This window comes from Aptenodytes forsteri, unplaced genomic scaffold, assembly GCF_000699145.1.
Source record: "Aptenodytes forsteri isolate BGI_AS27 unplaced genomic scaffold, ASM69914v1 Scaffold433, whole genome shotgun sequence".
Classification (NCBI taxonomy): Eukaryota; Metazoa; Chordata; class Aves; order Sphenisciformes; family Spheniscidae; genus Aptenodytes; species Aptenodytes forsteri.
This window is the reverse complement of record NW_008795028.1, coordinates 977,846-990,459: the sequence shown is the minus strand read 5'-3', so window position 1 is coordinate 990,459 and position 12,614 is coordinate 977,846. Positions and strand designations below refer to the sequence as shown.

The window sequence follows — 12,614 nt, the reverse complement described above, 5'->3', positions numbered from 1 at the left end:
ATGTACTGTATCAAAAAGTAAACAGATTGCAAACCACACTGTTTCCTTATTACAATCCTTTCTCTTATCAGAGTTTATCATGCCATTCTGAAATCATATGAAATCAATAAATGTTGGTTAGAAAATATTCATGTCTTTACTGTTTAAGTAGGCATATAAAAACCCAGATGTAAGTTAGAAATTCAGAAGAAAATCAAAGCAGAGATCTTGTCTTAACAGCTTTCATCAGCACCAGTAGTTTCGTTTTAAAGAAAACAGTACCTTGCAAGGAGAAAAAAATGGCAAGTTTGAACTGGAGTTATGAAGGCAACAATGGTAAAAGCCATCTTTAATAGAAAATCAGATTTATTTATAATATATTGAATATTTCTTTCTTTTCCTTATAAAAATTCTTCAGAATTACATGGGTTATTAACATATCAAGTATCTGTATTACGTATACAATTGGTTCCAAGGGAAAGTGTCATTAATTCAGTATTGGTACAGAATTTGAAGTAGAAAACGTCAATTATTTATATATTTTGCCTAGGACCTGACCAGTGGCACAAGTTATACCCTATTGCCAACAGAGACCGTCAATCTCCTATTGGTATTAAAACCAAGGAAGTCAAAAAAGATGCATCTCTGGGGCTTCTCTGGATCACTTGGAAACCTCCCACATGCAAGGAGATTGTCAATGTTGGACATTCATTCCAGGTGAATTTTGCAGATAAGGACAATCAATCAGGTTAGTAAAAAGGGGATATGGAGTGGGGAAGGTGAGACATTTTATCTTTTAATTTTCTTTTTCTCTAATTTATATAGAAAACAAGACTAGTTGCCTTTCAGGAGTTTTTGTATAGATTAGGGTATGCTTGCTAATTTTGTTACACTAGTTGGCAACAACCTTTAAGTGTCACAGAAGATCCAAATTATATTCTTTAAAATTAGGACTTGTTGGCAAGTGTTTTTGTGTTAATGGCAAAAGCACTGGTAATTTCCCAGTAGGAAACCTCCAGGATAATCACTGATTTGGGGAGGGGAAGGTAGGAGGAGGGTTTCTGAACACAGTTACTCAATCGTGCTTTTTTTCTTTAATCAACATGCGGTGGGAGATTTATACATATGTAAAAATTACTCACAGTATAACTCCATATGAAATCAGTCTGGACTGAGTTTTTTTCCTCAGGGAGTCCTATTACCTTGATAGCAAAGGAGGAGATTTCTTTGTGCTGATGTATAATATTGCAAGTGCTGCAAGAACTCCAGGCACATGTTTCTAAGCATCATGCACAATTACAGGTGCCTATCACAACAGTGGGAATCAATACACGTTTATGTGCTTGTAAGGAAGGAATTAATGATAATGACCAATTAACAGTGTCAATAACATCCGAGTACACCTGTGGCATCTCATAATCTAAATTCAGAAAACAACAAGTACCTATAACTGTTACTTCTGTGAAGAAAGAGACCTTTAAAATACTGTCATAAATAATACAGATTTTAGTGGGAAGTGAATTCCATGAGGTAGGACTCTTTCTTCTGCAGTTATTAAAATCCAATTACTGCTGCTGGCAAACTGCTGTTTTTCTGCATTACTTTTCCTTTTATTTGTCTCTGGAGTAGAAGCTGTATTCACATATATTTCACCTGAATTTTTGAACCATATTGAGGAGACATACAGATTTACTATAACCAATGCACTCGTATACATACCTAGAATTAAAACCTTCAATAACTTCGGCTTAACTGCACAAACTGTTGGGTTTGTTGTTTTCTTTTTTTTTCTCCAAAAGTTTAAAAATTATCTAATATCAAAACATGTTAACATGGAGAAAACTGCTTACACCTTATAAAATCTTTGAAATCTGTAACTTGCCTGTCAGGAAGACTTTATTGATTAATGTTTTTACCTTACTTCCTGCATTTACAGTGCTGACAGGTGGACCTCTCACTGGAACACATAGATTGCCAATTGGATGATCAAGGCTCAGAGCACACTGTGGATGGAAAGAAATATGCCTCAGAGGTAGAGTCAATGAAAGAAAAGTCAAAGTCAAGTTTTCGAAGTCCGGTCACATATATCATCCCTAGGGGAAAAAAAAGCATATGTAGATAGCTTTGATAATTATTTTATTTTGCAAAAGCAATACTGTCTCTGTGTGTGCAAAGTTGACTTTGCAAGAGCAAATTGGGTTTTGTGGTCAGTACTTATTAATCTAAATTTAGATAATCTAAATCCATATTTAAATAATGAAATAGGGCTGAAAGGTGCAGGTATAAAGTAAGTAACATTTCCTAATTGTTTAAAAGGTTAGCTGTACAAGTACATTCAGCTTAATACTAAATCAGCTGCTTTTTAGAGAGTCTGATCATCCAGTGCCCCACAATAATTGTAGCTGGAGCTCCTCAAAGCTACAAGCATGCTGATCACTGTGAGGTGGTTTTTTTCTGGCTTTTCAAGAACAGCAAATAAGAAGGAAACCCAGAAGAAATTAATGAAGAGAAAGAGGTAAAAAAGTTATCATCTAGTAAGGGCCCCAGCAGCTGTCAAGTACATTAAATGTCTTCAGATAATGAAGCAAGGTCCGTTTTACAAAAATTAAAAACCACCTCTAAAGAAACAGATTTTGTTTTCCAGTGTCCTAGTGTCCTGCTAATAGTCATCAACATGCCAACAAACAATTCATGTTCAATCCATGTAATGTTATCTTTGGCAGCTTTGTAGATTTTAGGAACGTTACAACATGACAATCTAATGAGACGGATTATACCTTTTTAATTTAGGCATTAGGAACACACAGCCAGAAGCATGTTCCTAATAGGAAATTTTCCGCTGTTGAGAGTGCTAAAGCTATCTCATTTGATACAGCCAAGATAAGAAAGGGGTGTCCCTTTAGAATTGCTTTCTGCTGTAAAGAGATAGTGCACTTAAGCTGTGTTTAAGCAGCACATGATTAAGTGTTTATTAGTTTGCTTTGAATCAATAGTTTAAATATGTTGAAACAGTAAAGATGTTAAGTTGAAAAGACAGGAATTCAGCTTTAAAAAATACCAGAAATTTTTTAAAATATCTGATTTAAATCAGAATTTTAAAATTATGTGCATTATATGGTAATTTCCATGTCCTGTCTCTATATTTTAGAATCTCTTCCTTGTATTTTAAGAAGTTTTGATATTTTCTGTGACCATGTTGCTGAAACATTATAAAAATAATTCTGGACTAGACTATTGCCATAGAGTTAAATAGTTGCTAAGGAATGCTAAGCATATTCATAGGTGAGAAGGCATTAAAAGAAATTATTATGATTTCCAAGTTCTGTAAGTTTTTGGAAATTTGTATTTCACATGAAAAATAGCTCAAGATATAATAAGCAACATATTAGGATGAACAAAAGTTCCTCAAAACTGTATTAAAGCAAAACTGAAAAGTTGTTGAAATATCTGTTGAATATAAACCATCCACAGCCATGGTGTTCATGGCCCTACCATCAATCTTTAGCAGTAAATGGGACCGTTGTGAATAAAAATTGTACCATATGTAATAAAGTGGTTACACTCCTCAAAATGCTATTTAATGTACTACATTTTTAAAGACATGGAAATAAAGGCATGCACAGGAGACTGTTAGCAGTAGAGTTAGAAAAATGTATGTCCCTTGTAAGTTGTGATTTTCCACATCTCTGTGTACTTATCCCTAAAGTGTTCTCAGGAATATGTGCAGTTCTGCCTACCCCAAGATAAAGCCTGGGTATGAGTCCTGACAATGCCAGGGCAATTCAGCAGAACACTGTAAATCTGCAGGCGTTCACAAGCACGTTCTCAGTTTCACGGGCAGACCCTAAGAGTGCAGAGTGGCATTTCTAACTATTTTACTCTAATTGTGGCATTTCTTTGTAATAGAAACAGCAAAAATGATCCTGGCAATTGCTTTTTAGCTTCATCTCATTCACTGGAACTCAGACAAGTATTCGAATGTAGCTGAGGCGTTGGAGAAGCCGGGTGGCTTGGCAATTGTCACTGTTTTCCTGAAGGTCAGTTACTGACATACTGAAAACACGTGTCTCTCTTCCCTTATCAAAAATGCAGTCAGTGATGAGGAGTAGGAAAAACACGTCTTTGTGTTAAATCGGTGGAGATGACTGTCTCTTATCCTGATTAAGCCCGTGTTGCCAGCTGTGCCCATGCTTCTACATGGACATTTTACCCAAACCCCCATTTCATCCACGGAGCTTTCTGGAAGAGCTGTGCTTTAAAGGCATTAGTGCTAGCGAGCTTGTGGTGTTTCGTCCACCTTTGTAACAGGCAATGCTCACACCTTTTGTGTTTGCTTTCCACTCCATTAACAGTGATGTGAACTTTCACAGAAAGACCGTTTGAGTCACGTGTGCTATTAATGTCTATCAATCAGAAAAGAAAATTCTAAATCAGAACTCCAAGAAATCTTGAATCCATGCACGTGACATATTTAGCCTTTCAAAACCAACTGAGGCAGGAAAAAGAATTCCTTATTATTAAGGACTTTGTTATATTAAGGAAATATCATAAAATAATAATTTTATTATTATATACTGCTAAATTATAATTACTCATAGTTCACATTGCAAGAAAGATACCAGCAAAACCATCTTTCTGAATGCTTTCAAAGCTAATTTCAATGATAAGCACATATGATCAAAGCAATCACATACTTCTGAACCACAGAATATTTTTGCACTACTGTTTTCATTACTCTGCAAAGCAGAAGCAAGACTTCCTGTTATTTCCTCGGAAGTTCTAAATTTTCTCTCGTTCATAGTGGGTTTGCAAAGCTAAACTAATCAACATTTATAAAGCATCTTCTTATTCTTGATTCTGTTAGAATAAAACTATTGTTACATATTTAGGATTTTAAAGTATTTTTTTATTTACAGCTTGGCTTATGCAATGAAAACCTGAAGGGTGTCTTGAAGGCCTTGGATTCAATAAAGACTAAGGTAAACATCATCACAGCCTGATATAATATACAGAGTAGTTAAATTAAAATCTATGCAGTCTCTCATATGCCTTTTTGAGGACTTCAGAATAATGCAGGGGTTCAGCTGAAGGAGGCTGTTGAGACATAGGAGCTGAAAGCATGATCCTGGATGTGAGTTTATGGGATCCTGTAAGATATTTTGTATTGTTGAGGCTGCACCCTGTAGACAGCTATGGGCTCTTTGTGTAAGAGTAAGAGTACACAGTTCCTGATCCCTACCTAATCCTATGCTTCTGTCTCTATTTAAAATTACCCCTGGTGTCCACCACCAGCACTCACAATGACCAAACTGAAGTTTTGCTCAGTTGAAAGAGGGGAAAAAAGGGAGAAGAAATAACACCAGAACTGCACTTTTCTTAAGCTGTTTTGTAAAGCAGTGACTATTCCTACTAAGCCTCTCATAAAGGCACAAGATAAGCAGAGATAGAATCTGAATATTTGAATTTTAGTGAAGCATGTTAAAAATACTATACAGCATCTCCCACAAGATTTTAAAAAGGAATGTGGACTTTGACCCTGAACATGCAAGCATTATCAACATGTATGAATACTCCCTTTAGCCTCAACAGACAGCTGAAAATTAATTATACACTGAAGTGTTTTGCTTGCTCAGGAGCAGAGTTCAGTATTTTGAAAAAAAAAACAAAACAAAACACAACCCTGTAGTCAGTGATGACTGAACTCTTTGGTATCTGGTACCATTTGGGGGGGAAGTTGTTTTTTGTTTGTTTTTTTGAGTAACACTGCTCATCGTCGGTGGTGACAGCCTAGATGTATCTCAGTGTCAAACTTACCACCAGGACAAGCAACTCACCTCTGATGCTATGAGGAAACACTAGTGTTTTGAAATGACCTTCTCTGATTTAGGAACACACTCCCTTGTAGCCTGAGATGTAAATCCTATCTTACTCATGGGTTTCATGAGCATCTTCCACAGGGTAAGCAAGCTCCCTTTTCTGATTTTGATCCTTCAAGCCTACTGCCTAAATCCATGGATTACTGGACCTACAATGGCTCTCTGACTCATCCTCTTCTCCGTAAGAGTGTCATCTGGATTATCCTTAAAGAGCCAATTACTATCAGCTCAGAGCAGGTACGGTATTACAAGGAACAAGACCCTTCTTGTCTTTTAGCTTTAGGGACATTATCACTTTACATTGTATTGCTGCATTTTATTAGGTTTATTTGTCTCATTTTTACTGTAAAATGAGTACTACCTTTACACCACATTATTGCTCTTAATAAACACTTATGATTCTGCCTCAGCCGGGTTAGGCTACTCACATCATACAAAGTCTTGTGGGCATTGAGATAAAATGACTTCAGATTGGTGGAGTTGCTTCCATTGCTCCAGGAAAGGCAGTTTGCTTACTTAAACTTCCTTGCAGTGCTGTGTCTCCCGAAGCAGAAGCCAGGCAGAAAGCTGAATTCTTCACATCTTCATTCCTACAAGACTCCCCAAAAGAAATTCATATTCTGACCAAATCTCAGCCAAAAACCTCCCTGAGCAGGAAGTTTTGCGACATGCCACATGATTAAATAGCCAGAGTATAGTTGTCCATTCAGTGCTATCACAGAGTGGTTGGGAGCTGTACCAATTGCTTTATTATTGCATTATTTCCTAATAATGCCTGTAGGACAAGCTAAATATCCCTCACTGGCCTTACCGAGGTAAGTATTCTTTCTGTTCTAAACTCTTATGAAACTGTCTTATGCAGTTAAATTATTGCCACCTGTCCTTCCAAAGGTGTTTGAATTAATATCTTTCCAGATAAGGCTAGTTAAGTACTTTGAATCTTTGAAAATAAAAAGCACACATGTAGAAATAAATGGAGTATTATGAAGATCCTTAATATTTGTTCAAGCTGTTATTAATTGAGATATTAAATGGATAGGGGACAGAAATTAAGTACAAATAGTTTGACATAAAAAGCAATGTCTAAAGCAAAGTTGAATTAGTTCTAAGGCATTGTTTTTTACTTTCACAATTGGTGATTATTTTTAATTTATCAGACCCCATTTTTTTTTTACATAGGTGATAACACAGTGGTACCCATGTCTGAAAGTTTCTGTGACAGTTGGATATAGGGGTGAATAGGATATTCAAAGATGGTTGTCTGTGGCAGTACTTCTGGCGCAGCATAAATCCTGACTCACCACTGGATTAATTCAATATTATGAAGCTTGATTTTTTTAAAAATAGAAAGTTAGTTGGGAAGTATAACAATTTCTCACTGACGTGCAATATAAAAGTGAAAAGCTAAATATATCCCTTCCTTCCTCACCTCATTTAGCTGGCTCAATTCCGCACAATCCTGTCTTCTGCTGAAGGGGAAGCACCTTGTCCCACACTGAGCAATCACCAGCAACCCCAACTGCTGAAAGGCAGAGTGGTGAAAGGCTAATTCCAGACAACCAAAGCAAATCTGGAGAACAGTCTGCTCATCAAGAGCAACACATCCAAACAAAGACCACGGAAAAATCTACCACAGAAATGAGAATGTGCATGTGTTCTTAGTTGCAATATTCCTGTCCTGCCAGAAGCAGTTGTAATTCACTGTGGCATTCGGCTAGTGCTTTTACTGGAATTAATCTATATTCTTTTTGTGGTAGGCAACTAATCTGTTTTAATGCATGACTTTTAACAGTGAAATGTACTGTAAAATTTTTAATGAATCTTCACATTCCTTCTGATGTTCTAAGTAAACTGTGGTGATAAGAAGCAAAGTAATTGTTCAGAGTGAAATTAATCAGTACTCAGCTTCCCACAAAGACAGTTTATGCAACTGTATGAGATATCTGTTATTTTTTGCAATGAAATTGATACCGTTAATGTCAATTACTAATGGGTTATTGTTGATTTGGCTAATAAAAATGGTTTCTTTTTCTAGTTTAGCTGATATATGCCTGATTAAAATTAAATTAATAAAGAAAGCGCTTTAAAATGAAACAGTATTGTAACAGTGCTATGCTAACAGTGTTTTAAAAGAAATTGTGTGACAATTGCTGTTTTATTTCACCTGCAGATCTACTAAAGGATTATTAGACATATGTCCATGGAAAAATAAAGCACCTTGGTCTGACTGTACATTTAAGTCAAACACTTACAGCACCAGTTTCACTATTTCTCAAGCAGAGCAGTACTCAGCTTTGCAAATGGCTCCAGCAGTGACAAATGAATTATTTAATAGCCAGCAGTGTCAAAGGTCTGAAGAAGATAAAGTCAGACTCTACAGGGAACAACATAAAGCATTAGAACAGAAATTAGGTTTCCAGTTGACCCCATTATGTAACTTAAATGTTATTTGACTGAAATGACAAAGTACCTTCATTAAATTACGTGACTATTATCTGTTGGGGTTTTGCAGCACATGTTGCTACAGATATAGTTTCTTCTTTACCATTTGCATGCTTTTGACTATACAGTAAAAGCAGTGCTGTAAACATTTACAGTTCCTCACACTTCCTCTGTAAAGTACAGAAAATTTTCAAATCCATGTTCCCAACATATTCAAAAGCTGAATTGCTTTAAATGCAAAATACCACCTCTGCTGCAGTCAGCTGCATTCAGTGGGACATACTCCTAGGTCCACCTTTCCAGCTAACCAGTGTGTGTACCAAACAACTGGATCAATAAGGCCTTGGTCTGTGACTCGCCACCATAATCTAGTGGCAACAATTATCATACCAGAACATGTGAAATGAATAACTAATTACTTGCCCCAATCAAATTATCTTATACCTGGTTGGCGTGTGTACCCTTACTGCCTTGTGCCATTAGCCTGTTAAGCACAATGACAGAAGTCAAGACTCCAACTTAATTCAATGCAATGCATTTGTAAGAAACACAATAAAATCATACCAAGACCTATCTTTATTCTGTTCCAAAAAAGATGCCACATTTATGGCTAACTTTCCATATGAAATAGGTTTTGAGATATCACAAGTGATTTTCACCTGAAAAAAAGGAGGTAATTTAGTCTTATTCTCCTAGCTTGGAAAGAAAAGAAAAATTAATTTAAAGTGCAGAAGAGTGAGCACAAACTGCAGACAAGCACACAGCAACTAAAATGTAATACTTCAGCTTAGTCTTAGACCTCCACCTTTATGAACAAGAATCTCCCTTCTGTCAGAAAAGTTTCTTTTCCTAATAATATCAATCCCTGATGCAGAATCATGAACAAAATGGGAGCTCACCCATGAGCATGGGAATGATGAGCTCAGTATTCAAAAGCAGTCTCCACTTCTGTGCTAATTAAAAAGCACACAAATCAACATTCAGATATTCCTGCCATCCTCATCAGCAATACCTATTTCCTATTACCTTATTAAGCAAAGCTAGTAAAATGCCTCTTTCTGTCCACAAACTTACAAAAAGAATTACAAAGAGGCCAATAATTCCCTCAGGTAATTGATACCTTCTTAATGAGCGATCCTGAAACCACACCGCTGGTCTCTGCCTTAGTGCAACAACTGCATCATCCCTTTAACTGCCGTGAACAGGAAGATAATCATTTTCACTCCTCTCAGTTCTCCAGAAAAAAATCTGATGGTGCTTGTGGGAAAAGTGAGAACAGACACACAGCTGTTCAACTGAAAACAGTTCGACTGGTTTCAGAGGAGGCATCTTCCTTGTGATGGCAAAAAAATTAAACTTCACAAAGAGAACGCAACGGGCACACGTTTGAGAAATGGGAACAAATCTTGTTAGGCAGAACAACAGCTTCCTATACATTGCTGTTTCATTCAGAGTCTCTTTAAAAAGCTCTCTAACTAGTGTCCTGAGCTGTATCTTGTAATTTCTCAGATTTAGAGTGGGCCTGAGCTGCAGAGCTGTGGGTTCAATCAGTTGGAGACCTTTGCATGTGTGCACAAGGGTGACAGGAAGCGGGCAGCTGGATCTACTGGTTTGTCTCAAGTTCATCTCCAACATAAATGACTTCACCCTGCTTCTTTTTGTGTAACTTCTTCGGAAAATTACTTTAATAAAATACATGTTGAAAACATCAAGTAGGAACAACTGTGAAAATCAAATGGATCTGATTATGACAACCAAGAAAATGAATAAGCAATTCATAGTCTAGCAAATGGTAGGGCAAAGGAAATGTCCTTGACTTGATCAAGGAAAGCAAGCTCATTTCATAGTATCTCTAGACTTTGACTACCAGTGAGAGATCTCTTATCTTTATAGCAAAGAAAGAGAACAAAATACAAACAGGATTTTATTTTAGGACATAAAGCTATCACTATATTGACATCTAACGGTACTTGCTGGCAATATAAAAGAGATGGAAAGGAAAATTACCCAGCGCAGTAGTTTGAATGGGTGATTTCTCAATGCCAAAGACTTGAGGAAATTACACAGAAAAACACAAATATTTTAAGTCTTATTTTAAGAATACCATTTCTGTCTCTTACCAGAATGAATCGTTTTCTCATTTGCTGCTCAATATTTTATCCATACATAAAAACATTGGTATCTGTGTGCTGTGCACCAATAGCCAAACCCCACAGTAAATCACCTTTAGTCCCAAATGACAGAGAAACACGCAAATGCAAGCTACCACAGACGCAACTCATCTAGAGAACTGCTAAGCTTCTCCTCATCTTGCCAAGTCTTTCAAAATACAGCAACTCTGCTAAAATAAAGTTCCCTTCTGTAGCTCCACAGCTGTGAAAAAGTAGTTAACGCTTAGCATTTAGCATCTGATCAGCAGAATGGGCTTCAGGTCAGGCTCCAGCAACCCCTTCCATTTTGACCTCTGCTGGGCACATTAACTAGGACTCCTTCATTGGGCTTATAGGACAAAATTGGGTTGGTTAATGTTCCACATTAATTTTTTCTTTAGAAAATCCTTCCTAATTCAACTTTTCCCTCATGTTGAAGGAAGAAGTGTACTGTTAGAACCACAAAGGCGTCAGCTGATAAGTGTGCTTTGAGAATGCCCAGATAAAACCCTGTAGATGAGATAGCCTGAGGAGGCCTAGTTAATAGCTCCTGATACAGCTTAGGGATTTTACTGTAGGGTCTGTAGATCTTTTGGAAAAGGAAAGACCTTGTACAAGAAGTCTCACTTCCTTCACAGGACTTTCTGGGAATCCTCTGCATCTTTAATCCTATCTATAACAGGCGCAGCAATGCAGGGCTGCAGTGCTGAGCAAGCCCAGCGGCACAGGATGGGAAACACAGGGCTTGGAAGCAGCTAGCAACAACGCTGGGCAGTGGAAGAAACCACTTAAAACTGAAGTCAGTTGCAGTAGAACATTTAGAAAATGTCCAGATGTAATACTACATCTTGAACGTTTTAAAATTGTTTTTCAAGCAAAACTGCTTGTCAAAATCAACACATTCACTAGCTATTCTGAATTTCTTGAGTGCATTATTTATCAAAGAAAAGAAAAGAAAAAAATTGCTGAAAAAATCCCGCCAGGATTAATGGTGTACTGCTGCCTATGTTATGGCAATGCATTATAGCTTCCTTGCATGCTTTATTCAAATTTTTCTGCATTAGCACAGAGCTCAAATAAAATGCATTTATTTTTTGACTGCTTAAGCCATTAAGTCTTTGCTTATGCTAAGCAATGCTCTGAGGTAACCAAGATATCACACCATAAAAACTTTAAAATCAACAAACTAAATTGTGCCACAAGGTTCACCATAGTGTAGCTAGAGCAAAGTCAGCTTAAATAGTATATGTGTAGGAAAAATACACCTATGGGATTGTGTTCACGTCAGTACAGTATACTGTGACTAATTTCTTTAAGGGCTATCCCTTGCAGCACTAAGTCAGCCAAAGGTGTAAGGTTCCTCTCAGAAGGGTGCTAAAGGAGCCTGTGTGACGAGGCACCTGCTCCCCTGAGGGACCAAGTGCCCTTCATCCCCAAGGCGTCCCGCTGGCTTCCAGCAGACGAGCAAAGGGTGGTGCTGCCACAGGGCGCTGGCCTGCCGGGGTCCACGGAGCCCGAGTGGATGCAGGACCAAGCTGTGCCATTTTGGGAGCCGTGATAGCAGCAGCACTTTCTGTTCCTGCAGCCTGAAATGAGCACTTCCCTCATCGCCAAACTATCGCCACCTGATGATCCCCTTTTAGATATCCATTACATTCACTTCCTATTTTGTCTGTGGAGAGCTACTGCTCACATTTGGATAAAACTGTGAAATCAAGAGGCTGGAATATCTTATGCCTGATATTCACTGTATCGGGCAATGTGTAGCCTCTGCTTAATTTTCTCATAAATATACACACACACTCCAGGGTGGAAATTTAAGAGCGAGCTGGGGAAAGCCCCAAGCTTCCCTTTCTCTTCCCACCCCAGGGGGGAATCAGCTTAATTCCTTACATACCCTTTGAACAGCATTTACCCCTCCTCAGGACACCCGTGAGCTTAAATCCATCCCGCCCAAGCAAGAGAAACCTGAGGATGGTCGAGGGGCGACCGAGCATGTCGCATGCCCGGCAGCTCTTGGCGCATGTCGCTCAGCGGGACGATGGCTGCCGGAGCGACGCCTCAGTAACTGGACACAGCGGGGCAGGGGGGCAGTGTGAGTCCACCAAAACGCTGCCGCAGAGCATGGCCGGGGATGGGCCTGTGGCTCGGCTGTGCGCGACCCACG

General features: G+C 38.1%; 1 protein-coding gene across 1 annotated transcript; it reads left to right on the top strand.

Annotated features, from left to right (window-relative positions):
* Positions 1 to 278: 278 nt before the first annotated feature.
* Positions 279 to 7,910, top strand: LOC103896242 (carbonic anhydrase 1). Its single transcript, XM_009276046.2, is given in 8 exon segments — positions 279 to 315; positions 530 to 727; positions 1,916 to 1,952; positions 1,954 to 2,011; positions 3,921 to 4,016; positions 4,896 to 4,958; positions 5,937 to 6,092; positions 7,294 to 7,910. Coding segments are annotated over 8 exon segments (756 nt in total). The 3' UTR covers positions 7,405 to 7,910.
* Positions 7,911 to 12,614: the final 4,704 nt, after the last annotated feature.